Source organism: Echeneis naucrates, chromosome 10, assembly GCF_900963305.1.
Source record: "Echeneis naucrates chromosome 10, fEcheNa1.1, whole genome shotgun sequence".
In the NCBI taxonomy this organism is placed as follows: Eukaryota; Metazoa; Chordata; class Actinopteri; order Carangiformes; family Echeneidae; genus Echeneis; species Echeneis naucrates.
In genome coordinates this window covers 16,869,898-16,897,551 of record NC_042520.1, presented here as the reverse complement: position 1 = coordinate 16,897,551, position 27,654 = coordinate 16,869,898, and the positions used below count along the sequence as shown (strand labels likewise).

The 27,654-nt window shown below is 44.2% G+C and overlaps 1 protein-coding gene across 11 annotated transcripts in view; it reads left to right on the top strand.

The window, feature by feature from the left end:
* The window catches only part of ebf1a (EBF transcription factor 1a), a 53,075-nt gene that overhangs the window by 1,314 nt on the left and 24,107 nt on the right, over positions 1-27,654 (top strand). For 10 of the 11 annotated variants that reach the window (XM_029512087.1, XM_029512088.1, XM_029512092.1 and 7 more), the window contains exons 3-7: positions 959-1,022; positions 1,698-1,753; positions 3,011-3,084; positions 4,586-4,654; positions 27,196-27,277. In XM_029512087.1, coding sequence (XP_029367947.1) covers positions 959-1,022; positions 1,698-1,753; positions 3,011-3,084; positions 4,586-4,654; positions 27,196-27,277 — 345 coding nt within the window. The remainder of the gene's footprint in view (positions 1-958; positions 1,023-1,697; positions 1,754-3,010; positions 3,085-4,585; positions 4,655-27,195; positions 27,278-27,654) is intronic. The other variant, XM_029512089.1, reaches the window with a different exon arrangement.

The window sequence follows — 27,654 nt, the reverse complement described above, 5'->3', positions numbered from 1 at the left end:
GACACATTATTCTGGCCTGTTAAGTCGCGGTGATAAATTACCAGACGTGTGTTAACAAAGTGTCCAGACGCACACAGCAGGGATCACTGCTCCTGAAGACTTCCCTCTGTGATTTCTCCTCAAACACTTACACACTGAGAATTATTGTTGCTTTTCTTCACAATTACAGAACCTTTAAAATCCAGTACAGACTCACTTACACGAAGGTCTGAGTCAATTACATTAAAGAAACTTTTGCACCCAGTTGCCACAAAAGACACTGATTCCTATTTTTCATTGACAGCTGAGCACAGCGTGCTGCCTGTTCTTGCAGGTGCTGTCAGTCAGGATATTTCATTTTTTTTTTCCCCCCCATCAATATTCCTGTTTCATACGTCGATCAACTGTGATATTGATCTGTTTACAAGTAGCGTTAACAGCTTTTAAATGTTTGTTTTATTCATCTGCATTAACCTTGTATGGTTTATCGCTCGTTTATTAATAATAATTTGATCCAGACGTGCTCAGTATTATTAACATGTTCTAACACAAAGCCGTGATTTATGGGATATGGAAATAATAAAATCTATTATAAAATATATTTCATTATTATTATTATATGTTTTTCAAATGTCTGTAGCAGCATTAGACACATTTACAGTTTATGTTGATCTAATAAAGTTAGAAATGGCTGCATTTTGTCAAGAAAGTATTCTTTCAAAATATCAAATTATTAAAAAGGTGCTTTTACCGAACATATTTTGCGAAATAACATCAGGAAAAGTTGTTCAAGTTACAAACTGAAGCAAATTCCCTCTCTGGGAGTGAGGATGTTTTATCGAAGTTAAATGATTTCAGTGTTATCAGTAAGAGGGACGCAGCATGTCAGTAAACTAAAAATATCAAGTTGTGGAGGCGCAGTCCCAGGAGGAGATGGTCTGCTTGCTCCAACCGGGTCTGTTTGGTTTAATTATCCTAGGAAACGACGGGGGAAAAGACCAACAATGGGATCCATTATAGACTCCAGCTCCTCTACAGTAACGGTGAGTTTGAATTCCACATTTTTTATGGAGCAGTAACAAAGACAGCGAGTGAAGGATCCGCCAGAGCAAAGCGAGGAAACTCATGTTTTGTACGCTCATATCGCTGATCATTGTCTTTTATTTATTTATTTAACTGGACTGCTTTAGTGGAGATCAGTTATGTGTTTGGTAAAATGCTTTAAATACTGACACTCACACTTCCCCCTTTTATATCTTATTATTGTTGTTATTTCAATAATAATTATTATCGCTATTATTACTGTTATTTGATTAAATTAGTATTCTCTTGTGTGCGGTTCTATAAACCTCGAGGTAGACGAATAAAACGCTACCCATTCTGCTTTTACCCATTTAAAGTTTATGTTTACAGCACTGATTGAACATTTGAATAATTTAATTATGATTGATTTTAAATTAGAAAAAAAATGTGAATAAGTGAAGTTTTTAGAGAAAAAAAAATCAACTGAGTAAAGACACAAAATTTAATTGTCTAGTTTGAAGCCAACTGACAGCAAGAAATACTGAAAGTTATTAGTGGGAGTTTGGACTCATTTAGTTCTCTTGAAGTGTCTCACAGGGAAAGTCAAAGTGAATAAAACTTGTGATGTAAAATACCCCCGCTGATGTGACATGAAATCTGTGGGCTCCATGTTAACCACTTCTTTCTATCTGCAGGGATCAGGACAGAACAAGATTTGTACGTTCGTCTCATTGACTCGATGACTAAACAGGTAAGAGGCCCAGAATGAAACTCTGCATCACTTTGGTTGTTGTGTTGGTCTGAATGTGGCCCCCACCTCCAACTGCCCTCCTCCTCCTCCTCATCCCACCTCACCCCGCTGCATGCCTATGTCTGAGACCCTCAACTTCAGCACAGCGCAGCCACCTTGATAAATGACCTGTCTTACCTGTGGAATACATTTACAGAGGCCCAGAAAAGTAGAGGACATGTGTCCTCATACTCTGCTTTTGCACAGCAGCCAGTAAGTGGGGATGGTGTGCTTGTGGATGTGTGTGTTTTTACAAGCGTGTATAGATGTGTATGTGCAGTGTGTGACACTGTGTGATTGTGCCCATATAGTGTGTGAATATCTCAGTGAGGTGCAGGAGCAGTTGTGTTAGTGTGTGAGAGAGACAGTGATGCATGCCAGCTCACTCTTTGAGGACCTTGACCCTCATTTCCTCAATGTGAAACAGAACAAACTATCCCAGAGTGTCTTATGGCCAATTCAATCACACAAAGAAATACAGAACAGCACACGTGGGCTGGTGCACACTGAGGGAATTCTCTGTTAGGATGAATTAGATAACAAAGAAAATCAGCCTCTTGAATGCTGTTTTGATATCAGGTCTTTTGTTTTGCCAGTTCTGCCTCTAGTGCCATTAGGCTTGAAAAGAGTTTGCCTTAGAATGAAAGGAGTAGGAGGGGATGTTGTGCACATAGATGTGTGAATGTGTGTGTTTGCATGTTTATCGGTGTGTGTGTGAGTGCAGGGTGATCACAGCCCTGGAGAGCATGTTGAGTGGGGTTGGAGGGGTAACCAGACTAGATTTTTGGACGCTGTGCTGTATGGACCAGATGGTGCACTATACTCCAGTCTGGCAGTCCAACTGCTCACTGTACACTGCATATAAACACGCGTTCACACAAACACTAATGCACAGGCAGGACACACATGCGTGCATGGGCAAACATACGAACACACACACACACACACAAACAATTTCTCTGTTACTGTCTCTGTCAGAACAGAGCGTTCCTGTTCAGGAGGACTGGATTCCCACGATACACACATTTGCCAGATTGACAACACTGCTCCCAGATGAAAGACAAACACACACACACATACACGCACATACATTCACTCCTGTGCTTTTTATTTCTGCATTGTGGTTGACTTTTCTTTCTTCCGGCTTGCCACATTTTTCCCTTAAAAAGGAAAAAATAATATCCATTGGAATTTTTTCTTGTTTTTTTCTATTTTCAGGCGATTGTCTATGAGGGCCAGGATAAAAATCCAGAAATGTGTCGGGTTCTGTTGACCCATGAGATCATGTGCAGGTAAGGAAAAAACATACCAAGCTACAGCACTCTCTCTCTCTCCCCCTTTCTCTTCATATATCTGGCTATTTCTTTGTAGTGAAAATCAAGATGTATGTGTTTCTGACGGTGGAGGTGTCTCTGTTGGTTTAAAGAGGGGGCAAAGACATGAGGAGCACTGCCAAATTACAATAGAAATCTTATCATTTTCCTCAAAGTGGGTTGGTGAGATGGCGCCCTGGCCTATTTCTGTTGGTAGGCGTGTGTGTATGTGTCTGTATATATGTGTGTGCGCATCCCTCTCATGTTCAGCTAATTAGGACAAGGAAAAGCTCATTACTCAAACCCATCCTCCTTAGTCTGTGTATTACATGCAGTTTGCTGTGTCCTGACAGTGAGCTATGTGCAGAGAGGGACAGACTCAAATTACATATAAAATACAGACACTCACACACATTCATCCATGCACACTCACTCAAAAGTGGTAAGCAAGCAAAGCCCTCACAGGCTGTCGCGTACATTTAGAATCAATAAAAGCATCGCACAGCTTGTGATCGTCTCTCACAAACCAGCCGTCTTGAAATACATGGAGGGCAACATGTAGAAAAATGGCTGGTGGCAAAAGCATAGCCACTTCCTGGTTATCACACAAGGCAATTTAGACCACTTGTTTTCATATGGTGCAGGAAACGGTGGAGATCAGAAATCTGATCTGGCTCTCCAAGCCTCCTGTCCTGAGGGACCCAAGAAAGTATGGGGGGAGGGTCAATCTCTTGCCCCCCCCCCACCCCCACCATCTCACTCTCTTTTATGTCTTTTCCATCTCCTCCCACACACATGCACACAGGTACATCCGTACAGACACATGCAAACTGTACACACAGATGAGCAGACGATAAAGGAAAGTTTGATATGATGATACTTATGGGGGAATTGGGGAGGAGGTGGTGTCTCACATCACAATTTTACATTGTGTTGCAGTCAAGTGATTCAGAAAGGACTCGTCACATCAGTATGCAACCCCCTTCTACCGAGCATTCACTACTCCCCAGGTCCAGTGGGACCACTCTGTGACCCACTTCTGAGAGAGAGAGAGGCAGGATAGAGGGAGGGGACGAGCACTGAGGAAAAATAGAGAACATAAGATGTCTGGTTGTGTGATGTCTGACAGAAATGGAGCTAACCTGAGCCCTGGAGGCTAATTCAAGTTTATACTCAGCACCATTCATGCTCACTGTTTTTGCTCTTCTCCTCCAAACTTTCCCTAAAACCTTCCCTCTAATCTCACCTGCTGTAGCTCTAGACCCCAGGGTCTTACCTCCACAAGCCCAACAGAAATCCAATTCATGCTTTTTCTTAGACTCCACAAAAATCTCACGCCCCTTTCCTCCTCTCCTTCTTTCCTGTACACTCATCTGACTTCCTCTGCCTTTCTGAGTTGCACCTTATCTTGCTCTCTCTGTTGTTCACATCTCGGTGACTAACTCCCTCTTTGTCTCTGGTCCCCCCCTCTTCCCTGCAGTCGATGCTGCGATAAAAAGAGTTGTGGCAACAGGAACGAGACCCCATCAGACCCTGTCATCATCGACAGGTAAGCAAACTTTGGCCTTTGACCTCAACTGATGTCATCCTGCGCTGTCATCGCAGGCGCCAGCCTTGTTCCCAAACAAGAAGTGTGCACAGAATACACAGGTAGCAAATGTTGAAAGAAACACTACATTAAATCGCAAGAAGGGAACAGATGAAAGAAACTTTTGACGTGGTGTTTGACTGAGAGGATGTGACCTGCAGGTCTAATAAAGCACGCCATCGGTTGTCTAAATTCCAGTAACGATGCTCTATGTGAGCAAAATGTGTGAAACGGCAGTAAATAAAATCACGGTGGCATGTGTGTGATTTGGAGGAGCACAAGTTGAGTTGAACTTTGCTTCAAGTTATCAAACTGATGATTTTGCTGATATGCAGTTAGAGTTTCAGCTGGTTTGATGCTTAAGCATGTGTGCTGCCATTGAGGCTCATACGCTTTTTCTTTGAGTATACACTTATATCTGTCATGAAGTACTTCCGACCAATGCACCTGCTCACATGATTTATAGCCAGTTGTTTAAAAAAAAAAAAAACTGGCCTCATAGAGGCTGTGTATCAAACCTGTGGACAAACAGTGTGAGGGAAATTATTTGTTTATACTTGAGCTACTTGATTGCTGAAGCATGCAGATTTAAGGCTGCTCTGAACAAGACAAAAACAAGAGTACAAACTTACACTTGGAAAGAGTCGTAATTTCACTGATCCACTACTTTACGATCTTTAGTATCTTCAACAACGACTGCATCATCAGATAACTAGAAGTCAGTCGTAGGTTATTTAGGCATTATGTCTGACTTAAATTTGTCACAATCGAGTGTATTTGTGTGAGTGTTAATGAGGCAGTGACCTGTGCTATCTGATGAACACAGCTGTCCCGTTCTCGCTGCTGCTCTGTCAAAAGCTACTTTTTACCTGTGTGTGTGTGTGTGTGTGTGTGTGAGAGAGTGAGTGACTGAGTGAATGTGAGTGTGTGTATCTCTGTGTGCGTGCGCCACCCTTGTTACGCTCCAGTGAAGCGGAAGGCCTCACCTCAGCGCTCCCTGAGACAGCTGCACCCCACCACATGGCCTCAGACAACACGCCTGCCCATCACTCTGTGCCATATTTCTGATTTTTGTTTTCCTGTGTGCATACTTGTTGAGTTTCTCATCTGTGTGCCGTGCCTCCTCAGTCTTGTGCAGGGGGGCCGCGTCCTCGGTACCCAAACTTTTCCTTCAGCTTGCCATAGTTTTGAGCAGAGACGCCTCGGACAAAACATGCTGATCTCTGGCGTTGACAGTTTTCCCACATTGAGCATGTGTTGTGGCCGCCCGCTCGGCAGTATTCCCCTGGTACCTAATGGCTCAGGTGTGAGGGCAGCATTAACGAACAACAAATTAGAACAGGGGGAGGGAAAACAACAGCAATATCTCAGTTTTTCTCTCCAGCGAGCAGCACCCTTTCTGGACAGGAAAATAGGTCAGGTGAGAGGAGTGTGTTTGAAGAGGGGAGGGTGGGCGTGGGGGCTGGAGGGGTTGGTAGCTTGTTGTAAGGGGGGGAGTTTATACGTTTGCTCATTTAGTACCAATATATTCTTGGCAGTTGTAATAATCAGAGATTCATAAACAAACAAACAACTGTGAGGGTGAAACTGGCTCAATTACCACGAGTTCCCCTCCTTCAAATTCATAAAGAAATACCATCAGCAGCCCCTCTCCACCCTTGAAGTTATTTAGTTCGTTAAATAAGGGCTCGTTAGCCCTCTGCTGTTTCACAGAGATGATTAGATTTTACAGCCCTAATTAGCTGGGCTAGCTCTAACTCTTCTGGAAGAGTAATGGGTCTGATTGCCTAATTAGCTCTCTCTCGTTAAGATGGGAGAAACAGGCCACTGCAGCAAAACCGCAGGAATGAGGAAAAATAAAGTCAGCTAATGAGAAACTTATTTGATTGTTAGGAGAACAAATCTGATACAGAGGATCGGAGCACTGCTCTGGGTACTGTACTCGCGGGAGAATCGCTCTCACCCCTTCTGCGCATCTCGCCCCTTTTGAAAGGGGGAGTGTGTTTGAGCTTTACAGCATGTAAAAGGAGCAATATAGATTAGATTTAAATCATGAAGCATTTGTTTAGGGGAAAGAACAAAAGCACTTTAACGTTACTTCGATTTTTCCCTGAAATTAAAGAAAACATCGTGCGGAGTGTGTCCTGCTGTCTGAGTTTAAGGCTGTTATGGTTGAGGTGGCGTTCAGTTTTTCAAGCGGTGTTGTCGTCTCTGATTCCTGGACCATCTGATTCGAATCAGTCTGCGATGGCAGTTCATGCCATATTTTATGGATTTTTCCTCTGTGGATGTGGGCCCGTGGAAATTCAGAGACGTGACATGTTGTGTCTGTGCTTGACACTAGGCAGGGGAAGCAGCTGAAAGGTGAGACGATCCTGTGTCTTCCCTAGGGAAGCATGTGTGGTCCACTTTAGCCTCTTACAGAGGCAGGATAATCTGAGGGGAACCCTTAAGCCCTCTACCCACTGTCTCGAACTCCACCTCCACTTCTATCGTCCTCCATCACTCCTGGTTAGCATGAGGTTAACGATATGTAGCCACTGGTAGTCAGTCATAATTGGCTGGATGGGCCTCACATCACAAACACCTTTATTCTTACTCGTGCACACCTTCACTATCCTAACCTTTCTGTAATATTTCTATCGAATTAATCTCCTCATTGAACTGTTGTTAATTAGCACCCATGTAGTTCTGGACTAAACTCTCAATCCTAACCACATTGGGGGTATTACTGTCCCTCCGGCCCCATGTGTCCTACTACCACCTGTGTCCTGTAGCCTTTTTATTGCCCATCCAACTCCCCAAAGCCTGCCACAGGGTGTCCCCTAGGCAGCGAGAGTGTTTGTAAAGGAGGGAGAGAAACTCTCTGTGACCACAGATAAGGATCCACTGGCCTTGCATATCCCATAATCCCCATTTCCAGTCACACTGTCGGGAGGGGAGGGCGAGGGGTGTCAACTTTACTCACAATGTTATTTCAGGTTTATTGCTGGTTTTGAGTGTGTGCTTGTGTGTATTTGAGTTTGCACACACTCCTCGCAGCCTGCTGTTGATGTGGCCCATTTCCTTGCATGTGTGTCCATGCTTGTGTATCCGCGTTGATGCTGGTTATTTCCCCAGGAGTGTGTATGTGTTGATAGAGGCCATTTCCTGGCGAGTGTGTGTGTGTCTTGAGTGAAGAATGTCGGCCAGGAAGTGCTCCTCCCGGGGAGGATGATGTCATGGCCGACAGTTTCCTGTTCTGTGAGTTAGTGAAGCAGCCCAAGCCTCACAGTGGGTAGTTAGTCCATGTGGACTAGAAACACACTGGACAGTTTTGGGTCACCCCTCCACTGTGTCAGGTCTGCTCCTGGTCCAGTGTTAGACCAGATCACCTGACACATGTGGACGGAACAAATTAACTTTGCTGCTTAGAGTGTTTTGGGGCTTATTGCATATTGTAAGATAATGTATTGTTTTTAATCCCCCCTCCTTCTCCTCCATCTTTAGTGGGGAACCCCATCATTGTTTTGGTTGTTATGTTTAGATGCACTTCCTGGGGTGAAAGGTCATGTGTTGTCTTGGCTGGGCTAACGTGCGCTTGTGAATAATGTATGTCATTGACTTTATGTCAGCCCTGCCAGCCCCCCAAGCCGAGCCCACCCATGTTTAATTCATCCATCTCATTTATGTGTGTGTGTGTGTGTGACGACAAAACATGTATGTGTGTGTGTCATTTAGAGGCCCAGTCTGCACCTGTCCAGCCATTAGCCCCCTTCTCATTTGCATTTGATGCTAATGTGGTTTACTGGCAGCGGCTTCCGTCCCCGCAGTGTAGTTTCACTTTCATATCCATGACTGTGTTAGCGAGAAGGTGAAAACAAACTTACAGTAAAGATATCCAACACACTCCGGACTCTAATCTGCCTCGATCTGCAGGTGTCTGAATATTGAAGTTTTGGTTATTTGCTTATCTTGTCCACATCTTTGTCATTTGATTTCATGCAGGATTTTTCTTCCCCTTTTACTCCAGGTTTTTCCTCACAGTTGGTTTTCTGCTGTGTCTCTGACCACCTTTCACTGGCTTTACATTTCCTTTTTTGACAAATAGAAGCTACAAACAAAGTCACAAAACCCTGACAGCTACAGTGCCACTCATGCAGTGGATTAAAGTTGCTACTCTGCAGTTTTTTAACTTAGGATCTCCCTTTCTTGTTTTGGTGTTTCTCTTTTGGGAAGGAAAGCGCTTCACAGATTGTTCCATGATTTTTGGCACTTTAGGCCCATTTCAGTTTGGAAGGTGTATTCTATCACTGATGTGCTGCTTCTTTTTCTGCAGTCTTGGGAGGAGGAGGAATGGGGGGCAGCTGCATCAGATGTTATGGGCTTTGAAAAGGACTGGCCTTGAGCTGGTTGTGGTGTTTGCAGGGCTCAGGGGCAAAGAGGCAGAGATGCTGGCTCATCGATATGCAGGCAGAACTCCCCTCCCTCAGGTGCTGGCTGCCTCACAAATCTGCGTCACACTCATATAAGAACACACGCACACACAGGAACAAGGCACAGATGCGGCTCTCTCTCATCCTCAGATAAATTCATACACAATACACAAATACACATGCAGGCCCAAGAATCCACAGACAAATAAAAATATAACGTGCACATATATACAGACTCGCACATTGACCTGGAGCTCTCTGCATCTGTTTGGTTGTGTTCTCCTTTTTTTCCCCCGTGGTGCCCCCCCCCACCCGCCCAACGGGTTGGAGGAAAGCGTGGCCCCAGGGGACGGACTGCTGCGCTGATTGACAGCAGGGAGTTTGGAGGTCGAGGAGCCTCTAAAACAGCGCTGCCTCTTTCTCTCTCATCCAGACCTTCAGCACCCTCACCCCCAACTACTGGCTCACTTTCATTTGTGAACACACCAAGACCAAAAAAAAAAAAAAAACTGAAGAAAACACACAACAGTCCCAGCGTATACCTGTGTTTGTTTATACCAATATAAAATATGATATAACCACAAGTTGTCTTATGTTTTGTGATGAGGAAAAAATGTGGAGCACATTGGAAATAAGCATTTTTAATGCCCAAAATTTTAGTGTGTGTTACACTGTGTTTTAATTCTTTCCTTCAGTAAAATAAAACAGAGCTGCTATCACACTTTATAGGTAGTTAAGATAATGCTCCACAGCTGAATCCAGGTAGCAGTCAGTTTATTACAGCATATAAAATGCAATTTGTAAATGTCGTTACTGTGAAACACTCTGAGTTTCATGACGTGGGGGGGTAATTTTTTATTTTTTTTTGGCCGAGGTGACTGTAAATAGCACTGTTGTAGCTCTATTTTCACTGTAAACTGCTTTGTCATTACTGCTCGGCATTCCCTGCTTGGCCTGGCCTCTCTCCCTGGCCGTTCCTTCTGCCTTTGTGTCAGTGTTTGTTCTGTCCCAGAATGAAAGGTTTTGGCCAGCCAGAACTGACCCAAATGAGTAGCGTCCTACTTCTCTGAGAGCTATTTAAGACATTTTTGGTGTTGGCAATTGCAGGACAGAGAGATAGAGATAGAAGGGGAGTTAAATAGAATGAAGATATATTTACCATATGAAAGGTCTTGTGTATGACGTGTGTGTTTCTGTGTGCATGTGCGCACGTGCAGCGTTGCAAGTGAGTAAAGGGTAACGTTTTCCAGGATTTAGTCTGCGACTTGCCCTAGAAGATGCGCTCAATTTGCTTTTCAAATGAGGCGTGAAGAGCGCAAGCGTGTGCCTCTCGGTGTGATGCTGTACATTTGGACATGCATGGTTATGTGTGTGTGTGGCAGGGACAAGGGCTTTGTTTTCTTAATGCTCTGATGTGTGTGGACAGTCTAGGCCCACTAAGTGCTCTCACACAGCTGATGTGCTACACGGCTCCCCGTGTTGCTGCTCGTAATTGAATAGACACACCAGCTCCTCTCTTAGTGAAGGATACTCAGGCTTCCACTCCCAGCAGGCTGAGCCAGTGTGTCAAGCAGCATAGCTTCCAGCTACCCTGATGTCAGCCCCCACTGATGATTCATTGTTTACTTGATTATTTCTGCTAAGTGAGAACGCAGACAGCATGTTTCATGCCAGCTCCATACCCCCCAACCTGGCGTCTCACTTCCTACCAGCCAGTTTCCCTCCCAGACCCTCTTTTGGTACTTTACCTTGGAGCTATAGCCCAGGATGTAAGTCCAGGTGTCCAGGATGAGTGCTGATGACCTGCTGTGGCTGAGCAAGATGTATAGTCTGTTGATTGTTTTCCATCAATCTGTCCAGGAAGAATGGATCACTGGCCAGGCGCTGTGATCGGTGCTCTCAGTTTCACACACCACAATGGAAGGAAAACCTGCTCCACACTGGGGGAGGCAGGGAGGGAGTGATATGTAGTGTGATAGTGGTTGTGTGCCTCTACAGCATAGGAATGGGCCTCCTGATACTCAAGATATTGTGATTATTTTATGTCAGATGTTGCGGGTTGTTTCTGCAGGATAATTTGTAATCCTCTCTAAAATAAATTCAGCTGTCCTGTAGCTGCTACATTTCTACTGTTGTAAGAGGAACCATATCTTCACTCCCAAGTTCAACTTTTTCATATCTGTTCTTATATATGAATATTGTGACACTGAGCTTGACTAATTCGAGCTGTAACATTAAGAAATGAAAGGAGATCTTCAAGGAAGCATCTCTGCCATAATTAAACGTAAAGCAGGGACGTCAACTTGCAGACAATTATGGTCAACAGCATTGTTCGATCAAAGGGGATGATATATTCCTCCATTCCTAATATATTCTTTTTACTTTGCATTAATCATCAACAAATGAGACCCAAGCACATGTCACAGTTCCACTTCAAAAAGCTGAGCTGAATTTAAAGGCCTTTGTTTGTGTTTATGTAAGTGATGAGGGGAGACAAAGTAAGGCGTAGGCAATCGACTGAGACACTTTGTTGTTTTACACTGCCTCACCCCCTTTGTGTGTGTGCTGCGAACGCTGTTTGTTTGTTTGCCGAGTGGCTTGACCTCGTGGAGAAGAATGCTCACTCGTTTCCTTTCCTCCTATGTTTGTGTCTGTGATTTTCTCCATCTTTTCTTCTCTTGCTCCTTCTCTTTCGTCTATCTTGCTCTGTCTCTCTGCCCCTCTATCTATGTGACTTTTTCTTTGGTCCTCCCACTCAAAATTCCCAATTTAACTCAGAATTTTTTTTTACTTTACTTTTTTTTTTTTGGTTAATCACACTTGGAATCTTCCCCACGTTTGAACACTCTTCCTCGGGAGCGTGTTCTTCCTCGATCTCGAGCCACGCTAATTATCCCAGTTATTGGCTTCTCCAAAGCAGGAGCTGTGATTTACATGAGGTGACATTCAGTTCAAACACACAGACCCTCGCAACCTTTTCCTGGAAAACAATTAACAGTACTGCTCTCTCCTCTTCCTCCCTCCTGTACCCTCTTTTTTTTCTTGCTACACCACTCCCTCTCTCTCTTCCTCTGGCTATTGTCTTCACACAAATAGGGAAGATTTACTGCCAAAAGCGTGAGGGTGTGCAAGGAGAAGTGCAAATTCCGTAACAAGTGATTATTTGCTTGTTAATTGACACTTTTTCTTTTGGGTATAAATTCAGAGAAGAGTTTGTAAAAGTGTTTGAGTTAAACTTTGCCTTCACAGAATTTTATCTGATACCACTTAAAATTGTGCCACTGAGTTTACTCATCTCCTTCATGGATCTGCCACTGACCTTTGGAAATTCAAAATGTACCCCTTTACACATGCAGACACTTACACACAGACATATAGCCCCATGCACACACAAACACACACACGTTCAAACACAAAGACAAACTTGCAAGTGCAACGCTAATGAAGCGCATCTCTGTTCTGTCATGACGCCTGTGTTAGCATGACAAGATGTTTACACACACAATCACGGCCGCGCCTCTGATGTGGGTCGGGATGAAAGAGAGATGAGAGGACAGGAAAAAGAGGAGGCAGAGATGTGATGATGAGCGTCGGGTATGGACTGCTTTTTTTTTTTCTTTGACAGGAGGATCGGTGTAACGGTACCCCACTGAGAGAGAAGACTCAGAGATAGATAGACAGATAACAGCAAGAGAGAGAGAGAGAGAGATGTACCTGGAGGAAAATGTTCTGAAAAGGAGAGCGTTTTTTTTTTTTTCTGCAGAGGACTTCTCTGAACTCAACCACATTCTGAAATCTGGAGGAAAACAATTAGATCCACCCGTTTCCCCTTGTCCTGCAGTGTAGATTACAAATGAGCAAACCTGGCATTTATCACATTACTACAAACATTTATTAAAGCCGGTTCCCCTCTAAAGCTGCAGAGATAACAGTGGGTAATTGCAGAGACTGGCTCTATTAGTTAAGTATGCCTAATGTCACTGCCTCAGAGCATTAATGGACGCCGTAGTATTATGTTCCTGCGCTCATTACCACCCCACTCCCCTTCAAACAGATACACATACACACACGCACACATATTCACACTCCCTCTCCCCCCTCCATTGACCCTGCAGCAGGAGTCTGTGCCACTCTAATGAGAAATGGAAAACACTGCTCCACAAGCTCCAAGACACACACACATATACGGACACACACACACGCATCAGGAGCCATTTCAAGGGGACAGAGGGGTACAACAGTATAATCACACACGCCCAGGGAAACAATTGTGCCGTTATCAGAGTGATCACATTATAAAAGTTTAATAAACACCAAACGCCCTAATGGTGAATTAGCCTGCATCTGCCCTGTGTTGTGCCAGGCTATAATTAGTGATTTAACGGAGACAAAACAAATGTTTTTAGCCAGAGCTTTTCACAATCAACAGATTTTTAGTTGGACATAAATTATTGTGTTTGTCCAGGACTAAAAGAAAATCAGTGGCTCTGTGATGGTATTTGAGTTTTGTTTTCAGTTTGTGTTTCCTGATAGTGTGGGTTTTTTTTTGTTTTGTTTTGTTTTGTTTTGTTTTGTTTTTTTAATTCAGTGATATTGACTCGAAAGCACCACACATGCAGACAACCGCATAAAGACTGAACCACAGAGAGAAGAGTTTGGCTCAACCTTGGGTTTGGTTTCCTAAGTGGCACTTGAGATGTGTATGGAGAGAGGCGAATGAGTGCTTGAGATTGCTGAGGAGGAGTAGTAGAGAGGGAGGACAGCATGTAGGAGCGATGGAAAGAAGAAAACAAATAGAAATAGATGGTGAATGAAGTTAGTTAAGAGGAGGGAAAAAATGACTCTTCTCATTTTCTTCTGTGTCTATTTTGATGCCTATGTGTCTGCATTTGCATGCGGGCATTGACATTAAATCAATACCAATTTATAATTTACAATCAAAAGGACCTGTCACTTTTTACAGGGCCTCCATCCTCGCTCATTAATATTACATCAGGACCTAGACTCTCAGTGTGAAAGAGCAGGAGGGTGAGAAAACGGCTGAGGAGAGTGAATATGGCTTTGGTCCAGTGTGTGTGTGTGTGTGTGGAAAGGGGTATGTGGGCAGAGGGGGAGGAGGAGGGCATTTGCTGAGGTTGTAGAAAACATTGCTCCCAGCATACACAAATATGCAAACGCATACCCTGCCTATCTCGTGTGTGTGTGTGCGTGCATGCGTGTGCATTTGCATGTGTCCAACTGCTGTTGTATGTGTATGTTTGTGAGTGAGTGTGTGTGTGTGTGTGTGGTTGCCAGCTGAGTGACAGCTTAGTATTGATCTGTGGGAGGCCCTGGTGTCATTAGACCCAGTATGGACCAGCAGGCACACGTGGAGGTCAGGGCACAGAGTTTGTGTGTGTGTGTGTGGAGTGGGGGGCCAAGTTTTCAGTAGTGACAGACTCAAGCCTCTGAAAGAAAATCAATCTTGTCATAAGAGGAAGGTTTCCTCCAGTCTCCCTCTCTTCATCCTCTCATCCTTTCTCCGCTTTTCTCCTTTTTTCTTTTCTTTCTTCTCAGTTGGGAGATCATCCATAGACCCTCCATTTACTCTTTCATCACTCCTTTCTCCCCTGCCTTTTTTTTTAGGTTTGTGAGCATCTCTGTTTCTGCCCTAAACACACACTCATGCACAAATACACACACACACACACACACACACACACACACACACAAATAGCCTCAAATAGCAATCCTGGGTCAGGACAGGGGTTGCATGTGTGATGTGTGGATCAATCTGAGGGGTTATCCTGGCAAAAAGAAGCCATTAGTGACATAACTGATCCTGGATCAGGTCTCATTAACTAAAAGGGCATGAGGGCTGTGTGTCCAGATGAAAGAAATGACCCCAAACCAGGGCCAATTAACTCAGAGGTTCCAGACGAGGTGAATTGATGGCACGTGGTGTTTTGTTTATTCAAAGTTTGATTCAGAAAGAAACTGATAAGACTTTGTTTAATTGTGAATTTGGGCTGTCCTTCAGTTATTTATTATTAAGTATGAGCATACACATGTGCCTACACAGACACACATAGACAGACAGACACTCACACACACACATTGGGCAAGTATCCACCTGTTCTCCTCTCTTGCCTGAGGGGACTAGTATGGTAGATAACAGTTTGAGTGGGCCTGCTGCAAAACACTAATCAGACCTAACACTGCCTAATTAGCACAGAGTCCGCTGATTGGCTTACAGCAATAATTAACACAGGTGAGAATAATTAGCTCCCCATAGACCTGTGTGTGTATGTGTGTGTGTGTGTGTGTGTGTGTGAGGAGGATGTTATTATGCAGTCTTGGTCCCCAGTGAGACTGAGGAGGCAGAGAGAAGAATCAAACTCATTACTGAAACCAGGCCAACCTGTGTTAGGTGCTCTGCTTTCCCACACCCAGAGAATTAGCCACAGAGATCCACCTCCCATCTCTCCCATCCATCCCTCCCTCTTTCCCTCCCCTTGTGTGTGTGCCTACCACTATTTTCTTTCCATCCTTCTCTCTCTCCATTCCTTTTCCTTTAAACCCCCTCTGCCTTGCTGATGACGGAAGGTGTGTTTGAGGAATTTCACCGCTAGGTGAACCTTCTAAGATAAGATGAAACACAGACATGGGGCATCTTCCTATCATATTCTGTCTCTCCGGTGGTCTGCTTCTCTCTTTTATCTCCCGCCCAGCCCTTTTTCATTCTCTCCTCAGAGTAGTATGGACAAAACGGGGGGGAAATGTTGGCAGTCACCGTCTTCCTCCCCATATAAAAAGCTCCAGCATATAGCCTCTCGCTTCCCATAAAATTGTGTAGTGTACAGTCCATGAACTACTAGTTACTGCTTAGCTGTATATGCAAGGTATTGAATCATGCTTAGCCAACGCCTCATGTTGTTTCTGACTGAGGAGAGACAAAGAAAAAGGAAAAGAAAAGGGGGACAGTATTGTGCTGAAAGCTTGGCCGTTGAAAGCAGCATGGTGTCCTCCATCTCACTCTCCCAGGTTATTTTTACCAAACTGCTGTTTCTTTGATCAAGCCAACATCTGAGGGAAGAAGATGGGCACGCAGACATTGAGAGGGGGTTAATATTGGAACACAATTGACGGCTTGTCACTTTTAGCTCCAAGGCACCAACATCGCCAAGTAGTTAGTTGTGTTTCAGTGAGGATGATAGATGGGGGTTACACACACACACCTCAGAGATTTAATTTTTTATTTTTTTTTGCTAAATAAATAAGCAGCGACGATGTAAATTGGTGTTTTCCTGGAGTGTGCGGCTGCTTCTGGGATGTGTTTTTCATGTCAAGTCATTTTAGAGTGGTTTAGGAGTGCAGGATGTACTGATAATAAATTAACCCCTCTCCTTCCTCCCGAATCTGTGCACAAACACACAGATTTGCTCTGATACATTGATACATACACACCATGAGAAGAGTCGAATATTCACCTGACCACAGGTGTGCCGCAACATTAATGCGAAGCGCACTCAGGCTGACCCCCCCCCCCCAGCTCGCTGCCTACACCATTGTTCTCCACACACCAGGGCCCAGGGAGGTGCCAGGGGCAACATCAGCCTATAACCATAAACCAGGCAAGACACAGTGAGAGAGGAAAGCCTGTCGTTGGCTCACTGATCTCCAGTGTTGCGGTGACAAGCCTCCAGTGTTCACAAGATTTGTTTTCTGTTGTGTTTGCTCCTGGTAAATACTTGCCTCTCAAAACAGGCAGCTACTACCTCTATCACACATGAGGCTGTCAACACAACACTTGCCCGCACTGTACTCAACATCACAACGAGCTGTAGCTACGACACACACAGCCACACACAGCTAGAGATGTATGTATGTATGAGCAAAAGTGGATGTGCTCAAAAGGCAGCTAAATGCATATAAGATCTGTTAAAGCTGTGTTTATGGGCGCTGATAGCACTTTCTGCCTGTCTACATGCATGCATGCACACACACGCGCACACACACACACACACACACACACACACACACACACACACACACACACTCACACACTCACAAGCTGTACTTTTCCCCACTCTTATCATGCCTCCCTGACTAAAGAAACAAAATGAAAGAAGGTTGATTGAGGAAAAACAAGGAAGGTTGTTTTTTTCATATTTCCTGTTTCAATAATTAATATGCATGAGTTTTATGGCCGCTTAAGATGTGATCAATTATTCATTAACAGCATGTTAATTGCATCCACAGTCTTGAATATTTAACCAAACACTAAATCAATGGGGTCGAATGAGCAGCAATGTGGACATTTTATAAGCTTTGCCAAAAATGAGGTTAGGCTTTAATGAAAACGGTAGCAAACGGATGAAAAAGGGACACATGCAAAGAAAGAATCAACTCTGTGAGAGGTCGCTTGCGTTTAGAAAGCAGACAATATGAATAAATGCAAGGTTGTTGACTCGTAATAGTATAGTCAGTGACTCTTAGCCTTTTCTCCTGCTTTGTCTCTTTATTCTCATCTCTTCGTTTCTTAAATGGAGAGGATGTAATCTCTTCATCTCTTCCCACTGTAGCCAGCCTTTTTCACTCTCAAAGACTCCAGACTCCTTTGTCCTGGATTTATGTGTGTGTGTGTGTGTGTGTGTCTGTCTGTAGAGCTGTTGTGTGTGTGTGTGTGTGTGTTTGTGTGTCACAGCAGTGTCTGGACGGTGACATTTCTCTGCTTGGATAACCATCGCGCCCTCTGTCCCTCTGTCCCACCAGCCATGACGCAGGGTAATGTCACCTGTCAGTCTCAAACTCTCACTTACAAGCACTGCCCCCCCCAACACACACGTTCCCTAAACTCACCCGCCCCTCATCTGCAGAACACCACTACCAGTCCACCACCTTCTCACCCTGACCCTAAACTGCTGCTCCCCTGGACCTCACCTGGAAGACAAAGACTTCACCATCTCCCCTTTTCCGCCTCCTTTTGTCTCTCTCTTCCATACCTCATGTGATTCCATATCCTCCTGCTCTTTCACTGCCTTATATCCAAATGGCACCCCCCCACCCCCCCTCCCCCGTACATTTACCCCCAGGACACCAGAATATGGAATGGAAAGACCGCTTATATCGTGAATGGGAAAGTCAGGGGTGGGAAGTTGACTTTTTGCCTGGACCCTGGTGCTTTCTGCGCCTGTTTTCAATTACCCTCCCGACACAGGCGGGGTGGAGGTTTATGCGTTATATGGGAATGTAATTGACTATAACTGCCCTCTTAACATTAACCAGGTGTACTAGCTGAGTGTGTGAGATTAGGCCCCAGGTCTTGGTTGTAATGGTGTGTGTGGACCCAGTCTATACAGTTGTGTTGTTGGTGATGTATTTATGCCCTGCTCCAGTGAGGTGCTGCCCATTAGCACCACATTTAAATCTGCCATTTTTCCAGTGTGTATTGTTGTACGTGTGTTTCTGTGTGAGTGTACAACAACTGCTTGTCCCTTTGTGTCAGTCCCATCATGCATCTGCCTGTGTGTGCATATAAGCATGAGAGGGAAAGTTTAAAAAAAAAAAAAAAAAGAAAAGCAGGATACAGATCCAGCCTGCCTGGGGGGGGGGGGGGGGGGGGGGTGACTTTACAAGGACAAAGTCAAAATGGGCCCATTCACAAGCTTGACACACTGTGATTTGTATGTATAGTGTTGTGCAGTCTGTGGGGCTCTAGCCCAGGGGCTATCACAGACACCCAGACCGGTGCATGAGCAGGGGGAGGTAGAGGAGGCAAATGTGGAGTGTATGTAGAAGGAGAGGATTGTGTGTGTGTGTGTTGAGGTGGTCTGTGTGTGGTGGAAAGTGGAGCATCAACAGGCTGTCAATCAAGTCCCAGCCACAGCCTGTCACTCCTCGATAGAGCTCGTCCTGGGGAGAATGGGGAGTCCCTGGGACCCTGAGAGGAGAAAGGAGGAGGAGGTGCAGGAGGGGAGTTTGCGAAAGGAGGGAGGAGGTGGCTGTCTGTCTGTCTCAGTGACTCCAGCTTGATTTGATATTTGATACCGAGCATGTGGCATTTGAATGCAAATCTATTTTGATTGTCCCTGTGTCTGATAGAGTTAAGGGGAATCTATAGGGGATATGCTTGTATGCATTGTGTACCAGATGAGGGCTGGGTGGAGATACACACACATACAAAATAAGGTGGAGAATTATTCAGATGGATTATATTACACACCAATTCACTCGCATCAGGCAGGTTTGGTCTCACAGCAATATAAAGCTATTCAATTATAATAAATATAAAAGATAATGGGTCAGAGGTCATAGAACTGTTCTGCCTCATGATCCCTGCCTCTTTGCAGTTGAAATATTTTTCTTTACACCCAAAACTTGGCGCTGTGTGTATGCATCCTGTACATAGCTGTGTATGTTTGAAAATATGAGCTCTTGCAGGATAATTATTTTTCCTGCATGCCTGCGGTGGATTGCGTTTAAAAGCAAGCATGTCAAGTAGGTAGACAGACGGCCAGATAGATGGATGGATAAAGCTGGTATTACTGCAGTATGGAAATGTGAGGCTCAGTTCCCTCCCAATTAGAGAAGTGACTTCTGAAATGCCATAATACCCATTAATTAGCAAGCTGCTATTTTCTCAGTGATTTGGCTAATTAGTCTGCAAGGCTCTACACTATCTGGACCATTATTATTGGGTTGAAGCCATACAAACACACTCTCATACACACATATCCATGTTTGAGCCGACGCACAAACACCAGCATGCTCACATTTGCTTACATATTGTACAAGGGGAAGCGATACACCATTTCCCACAGTTGAGCAACCCTAATTTAAGTGACACCATTATATGCTTCAGTTGCAGCATAGCACAGCATGAGAGAGTTAATGGTGAAGAAGTGTATGTTGCTGCACAGTTGCAAACCAGTCTGTCTTCTTTAACTATCAGGTCCTCATAACATATGATTATATACAAACAGCTATACTACACCCTCCTCCTGTGAGAAACAGCAGAGAAATGTTTCAGCCCCTTGTAATGACTTTGTGTGTGTGTGTGTGTGTGTGTGTGTGTGTGTGTGTGTGTGTGTGTGTGCGTGTGTGTGTGTGGTGCTCTCTCAGCCTCGACAGTCCATCAGTGTCTCCCACTGGACAGACAGGCCACTGACACAGCACCATGAGGCCAGGAAACCTTTTCAATCACTCCCTCACTTTTCCCGCTCTGTCAGGTGGCAGAAAGGCGTGATTGATCTGTTGTTTCTTCATGGTGCTAAAGGAGTGGAAAGAAGTTGTGTTGGGTAGAGGGGGGCGGAAAGGGGTCTGGCATGTGTGACAACCACTTTCATAAGTTTATTAATCATCTTCATCAATAATGCAGCCCCGTCCCTGCTGTTGCTCGTCATGCAGCTTGTGTGTGTATGTGTGTGTTTGCTTCCATGCATGCGTGCAAGTGTGCGTTCACACTCCTTGCAGCCCGATGAACTTCATAAGTGTCCCATCACCACTTTAATCAAATTACTTATGAACCAAAATTGACAGTTTTCATTAATTATAAAGGATTATTCTAATTGCGATTCAAATTTATTCATTTAGAACAGACGGCATTCAGTAATGTTTCAGGAAATTTGCATATTAAATGGAGAGGGTAGGCTATTAGCTATGCTAATGTATGCATGATTCCTTATTTTGTGATTGGTGGGCCATATGTAGCAGGCTGGGGGTGTGCAGGTGAGAAATCTAGAAGGAGCTGTAATATGTTTGATAAACACAGAGGGATGCAAGGCCAAAACACACACGTGCACATTTACACACATGCATACTGCAGGAAACCATGCGTCTCTGTTCAGCATCAGTCTCCCTCAGTCTTTTCCTTGTCTCACACACATACAAACACTCCGGCTCACATTTTCTTGGGCTCCCCCACTCTCTGCTTCCATATTCCTCCCTCAAGACCCATTGGAAGGAGCAACTTTTTACCCCAGAACAAACACGGCACACTAATTAAGTTTCTGATTTCTGATCCTACTGCATTTAGAAACATAACCTTGAGCCTGTGTACAGTCACAGTCATAGTTATGATTTAATACGGTGCTTAAATGGAACAAAAAGAAAGAACTTTTGCAAGCGGCACATTCATTCCCACAATGTATGGGGCTGGTCCTGCGTTGACACAATGCTCTTTATCAAGCTATATATAGTTGATGCATTATGCATTAAGTTTAACATGTGCTTAAATCAACACTATTCAATATAAATACATCAGTCTTCAACTGAGGTAGAGGGGAGAACATTTAGGGTAAATGGCTGCACAGGGAGGCATGTGGGCAGGCATAAGCATGCAGTCACACACACACGGTCATACACACCCTTCGGCTGTGTGGCGGCGTCTACCCAGGCCGATGACAGGGCCATTATTCACTGGTCAGTCCCATGAGTGCAGGGTTTGGGCTGGACAGGGTAGCAGAGTGTCCCAGTGTGGCAGGACAGCGCTGAGGTGAGAGGGACCAGGTCCCTTCATTAATCCCATGGTTTGGAGGCCTGGAGCCCCTCTCTCTCTCTCTCTCTCTCACTCTCTTCCACTCTCTCTCTTTCTCTCCCTCTCTCTCTCTTTCTATTGCTCTCTCACTTGCTCTCTTTGTCTCTGTCTCCATCAGATTAATGGGCCAGGCCTGACAGAGGAAGTGTTTCAATCAGCACCGCCTGCCAACCTTGTCCATCACCCAGACAGCCTCTTATTCATCATGGCTCTGATGCACATGCACACAAATACACACACATGTGCAAATGTTTTTTCGGTTGCGTTTTTTCCCCAGTGCTCTGGTGCAAAGCCAGGCCACAAGTAGCAATGTTATCGGGCTACAAGTTGTTGAACGCACCTCGTACTTCCACTAATGCTGCTCCAGAGCAGCGGAGATCCCATTGCCTGTCAGTCAATGCTCCATGTACAATTTCTCGGTTGAATTTTGAATGATCCTTTTTGGATGAAATGGATGAAACACAATTGGTTAAGTGTCTCTGGGACTTCTGTCCCCAAGCTGAGACTGGAGTTTTGGCTCCGGGGAAAGCGAGGAGCGATCTCTCCCAAGTGGGGCCTCTCCCCGAGCGGCGAAGGCGCTGCATGCATTCCCCCTGACCCATCATATCCCTCCTCCTGGGTCCATTTGTTATGAGAAATATTTAACGATGGGGATGCATCTGGCTGACATGACATGCACACACATTGAGCAGATAGAGACAAGGAGGAGGATGGGACGATGCACAGAGCGAACTGGAAATGAATTTTTCAGCGCACTGAGATGTTCTATTTGAATAAATCATGATACTTAAGATAGACATGAGAGCAATATAGCAGTTTTCGCCACTACTTTAGAAGCACTCCTAAGGAATGGAGTGAAATGTGTGCGTGTGTATAGTGGGCTCTGTCTCTGTCATCCGCCCAATGTTTCTGTGTGTTCAATTTGTGATTTTGTGTATTTTCTCTTGTGTTGTGTTTTAGTCGAGGTTTCTATATTTGTATCAAGCTGTCCATCTGGCATCAACATGGCATGTGAGACTGGACGTTCCTCTCTGAGTACAGCCTAACTGGGCCACTGTTACAGCCTGGTGTCCGAAGCACAGGGCCAGTCCCAGAGACAGACCTGGTTCTGGATTATTAATGTCCCCCCCTGTGGAGCCAGGCCTCCTCCTCCACGCAGTGCCCCCCTACACGCCTGGGGTCAGCCTGCGTGGCTCCTGGTGCAAGGCCCCCCTCATAAATCTCCCTAAATTAGTGTGTGTGTGTGTGTGTGTGTGTGTGTGTTCTTCCACGCTTAAACACATACGGCAGGCAGGGAGACAGGTCACCACGAAAACAAGCCAGTCAGGCTCTTGGTTGAAGTGTCAGTGATGCATGGCGGAAAAAGCGAAAGAAAGAATTGCAGAGAGGAGGAAGAAAATGAGAAATGAAACACAAGAGGAGGAAAAGCAAATACACAAAACAGGAGTTGGGGAAGATATTTGATTCTCTGAGAGAGCTAGACTTCACTTCTAGTTCAGTTGCCTATTTATCACTCTGTTGTGTGTGTGTGTTTTTTTTTTTTTTTTTTGAGTAACATTATATTTGCTTACAAATATTCACAATTAATTTGAACTTGTCTCTGACTTCATTAGGATTGATTTCCTGAACAAATCTTAATTCTTAATTGCTAAAGTGCAGGATTCTCAATGTCTCTACCTGCCTAGATTAGTTCAACATGTCCCACGGTGGTAACAGGCATGGGGAAGTGCTGTTGTGTCACTTAGTTAACCCCCGAGACAAATGGCTCCCCTCTGGAGCACAGTGAATTACACACCTCATGAAGCATATTAGGAGCCAGACACAGTGCTTTTCTACAGGAGATGATCTGTACGGCAGAAATGGATGGAGGGAGAGGGAGAGGGGAAAACTGAGTTATGGCATCACCCACAGCCATTTTTACAGTGTGTCGGCATCAGAACAAAACAGAGAGAGCAGAAAGAGGAGGGGCAAAGCATAAAGAAATGAGGCTCAAAGATGTATAGCACAAAGTGTAACAAAAGGCTGAAAAGATGAATAAACTAGAAACATAGAGGACAATAAAACCACACTGTTCTAAAGTTATCCATGTTAAATTTGACAGGGAAAACAACACTTTACCTCATTTGTGGCTAATGTAGGAAAATTATTAGAAAATATAACAGAATTGTCCCTCGGAGGCTTCCATGCTGTTAGCTAATCGCTTAGACAATCTTTATCACTACAGTAATAATATTTAGATGCTACAGGGATTACTTAAAAGTTGTGTTATAATTGCTTTCCTTGTTTTGTTTTTTATGGGCAGGGGGTGATTCTGTGTTTAATTGCTCCAAAGTGACAAATAATGCCTGTTACGATATGATGAAAGTGTGAGATCATTAAATTACTACAGCAATCGGCTGCATGTGTTTATTCGTTCGTTTTTGCTGTTGCAAATTCATGCCACGAGGCTTCAAGAGGCCAAGCAGTTATTTACACAAATTCACTTCCACAACCATTCCTGGATTTGGGGGTAATTATGTGAGAGCGAAATGGTTTTATTTCATTTAATCCGGTCGGTGCAGCAATTTACACTGGTAATATTTGCAGCCGCAGAGTCTGCAGAGTAAAACCGCTTGAAATCAGCAAGAGTCTCAAGTGCAAAAAAGGTACGGAGGCAAGAATCAAAGCAAGAATCAATATAGTAGGTGATATTCTCTATTGACTGGAAATTGATTCTATGTGACGACTTTGGTTTTTTTCTTTAGTAAATTTTGTATCATAATCAGCATTTTGAAAGATTGTATGGAGGGTATGTAAAAAATTACTGAGAAATACTGAAATACCAAGCACAACAGATCAATGTGTCAGTAAATACTAAACTGACAAATTGTCTGCTCTGCTGTTTTGAAACCTGGTCTGAGCTAAAGATTTGCGCAAGAGGGCAGTGATTCCAAATCAGCGGTTACATAAAACCAATGTTGGTGTTGGTGTAACCAGGTTTACGCCAACACTGAAGCCACATGTTACCATTAAAGGATGTTATGGAAACTAGTTAGTGAGTGAGCAGTGTGAAAATAGAGAAAAGTAAATGATTAAACAATTCTTGCTCATCTCACAGGGATGTATCTAACCAAAAAAAAAATAGCTTAGCAGAGAGCTAAGCAGACAAGACCAAAATGACAGAATTGCAGGCAATTGAATAGTTTTCTGTCCATATTTACCAGTCAGCTGTTAATCAGATTATTCATAAATCCTTATGGTAATCTCTTTGCTATTGCATATCAACACACAGTGGCCCCCCACCCAAAAACAAACCAAACAAACAAACAAACCAAAACAACCTCACTCTGTTGAGCCATGAAAATGTGTGAAATGATTCCTGTCCCACAGCTCCTGCGGAGATGAGATAGAGCACAGAGGAATCAACATGCTGCAGTTTTGTAATGTTTCCATGTGGCTGATTCCAGACACCTTTACTCATGTAAATAATGAATCAGGTGATCCATGTGTGCAGGAGATCGAGGGGACATGCTGACATATGGCAGAGTGAATGAGGCGTGCTGTCTTTCTCGCTTGTTCGTCTTCCTTTTTTTTTTTTTTTGGATCAGTGTCTCATCACCATCTCACTCTTCTTTCTCCGCCATCACCTGCTATTTTTTCCCTTTACTCAAACTCTAATATTTAACCTGTTCATTTGGTCATCTCTGACTGACAGTGACCCTAACTTTCCTCCATCCATTTATCCATCATCCGTCCATCATGAATACCTCAGAGGGACAACGAGAAGGACAGCTGGGGAAAGAGCAGAGTTGATGAATTAAACAGGAGGTGCAGCGAGGAAGGTGGAGTACGTTGGACACGTGGATGTAGTCCACAGCTGTCTATGTGGTTGCTCTTTGACCCCAAGGAGATAAGAAAGTTAGGAGACCCTCAGTCTGTTGGGTCCAGCAGCCACTATAAGAAAAAAAAAAAAAAAAAGAAAACCTCCATCTCTCTTCTTTATGAATTATTGAGATATTGGCCTACAGCTTCTAAAATACGCAGGAGGGTGGTCTGTCTCTCCTTTCAGATTTCACATACTCTCCACATCATCCTTCTGTCTATCACTTTCTATCCCCTTCCCTCTTGCCCCTCTTACTGCACCCCATTCAGATTTAGTGTCTTGTATCAGAGAAATTGTAAATCAGAACACAAACAAAGCTTAAAGAAAAAAGAAAAGAAAGCACCAGAGAAAGACAGTTCGTTATTCACATCATAAGAGGCTTGCTGAAGAACTGCATGTACCACTAACCAGCTGTCATGCATTTAAAAGCTGTCAAAGATAAATTCACGAGTTCTTGTGTTACATCAGATGCTTGTAATGTGCCCAGCAGTAGGCTGGCCCTTGAAATGAGACAGAACTCTGGTCTGTCCATTTATCTTCTTTTGCTTTCTTGTTTTGTTTAGTTTTTTTTTTCTTTCTAGATCAAGAAATTGTCCGCGGCATGCTGCTGCTTACTGTGTTTCTCTTGACATGTTTCTGTGTGTGTATGCGTGTGTGTGTCATACGTTCACTTGTGCATGATTATATCTAAGGCAGTTGGCTCCAAACGCGCTGCCCAGTGCAGAATCCTCGCCATAACAAATGAACAGAGGGGAGAAAATAAGACATATGAAAGAAAAGCTGAGCAAAGGAGTGATTCTCTCTCTGGCTGGTGGAGATCTGTATTGTAAGCAGTTTCAGCTGTCAGCACTTCTTTGAGCTTCCTCAAAGGGAGGAGGAGGAGAAGGGAGGGGCCGGGAAATGTTGTAGTTTTATTTTCCCCCTTTTGAGGGTTCCTGTTTATTCGTACACGGTGCTGTTTATTTTCGCGGTTCATTTGATTTTTTTTTTCTTCCGGACTGACAGACAATACAGAAGAGAGAGGAAAGAGATGCACAGTACAGTAGTTTCAGTTAAAGAAGAAGTTGTCAGGCTTCAGCCTCAGGGTGGGGCTAGCTAGGGAATAAATTGTCAGCCGTCCCCTTTCTGGTTTTCAGGCCTCCGGTACCCCCCCACCCCAACCTCCCTTCCTCACACACACACACTCACAAGCTCTCCCCTTTACTCCTCCAACCCTCCCACCCTCATTAAGTATTGATGTGGGTAGCCATACTTGCCATCTCAGCCTATTAATAATGCATGGCAGGTGCTGTTGATGTGGTCTCTCACACTGAGATTGAGAGAGGCAGGAATGGCAACACTGTGCTGCATAGTAGCTACAGCACAACCTCCGTCACACAGCTCTGCAGCTGAGGTGGGGTGGGGGCTGGGGGCGGCTGCGTCTGCCCCTGCGAGTTTATGGAGAGCTGTGACAGCAACTTGGAGATGGATATACAAGGTAGCATCTTACTCAATATCCCGGAGCTGTTTTTACATAGAAAACTGTCTTTGTCATAAAGTGCTGATGGATGAGGGCGGGGTGGTGCATGAGCCCTGTCTGCCATGGCAGTTTTATTTGTTTTATTAGTGTTTTGTTTTTTATTAATGTGGCCTACATTGTGCTTATACTGACAGGCAGATGTTCTCTCTCAGTAGCTCATTGTTTCGCTCTCCCTTTCTGCATACGCAGGTTCTTCCTCAAGTTCTTTCTGAAGTGTAACCAGAACTGCCTGAAGAATGCAGGGAACCCTCGAGACATGAGGCGTTTTCAGGTGAGACACTGCAAATAGTGTTTAATGGACTCATGTAACTCAACAATCATTAAACATAACAACGGCACAACCCCCTTGTCACTGAAATATCCATTCCAATGTGCTCACTTTGTCTTCCCCTTGCATATTTGATGTCTATGACTAAATTCAACAAAATTCCAACCTACCCAACACCAGCTATCATAGTATCAACTGGGCTCTAGCATTGCAAGCAATATGGCAGCTCTTTTATACATATTAGGACTGGAACATTTCTTCCAGCACATTAGCGCATGAAAATAAATGTACATGTAAACATTTGCTCCAATCAGAAAAAGTGTTGCTACATAGATTTTACACACATTTACATACTTTTATTTGGTAAATGAACTATGATT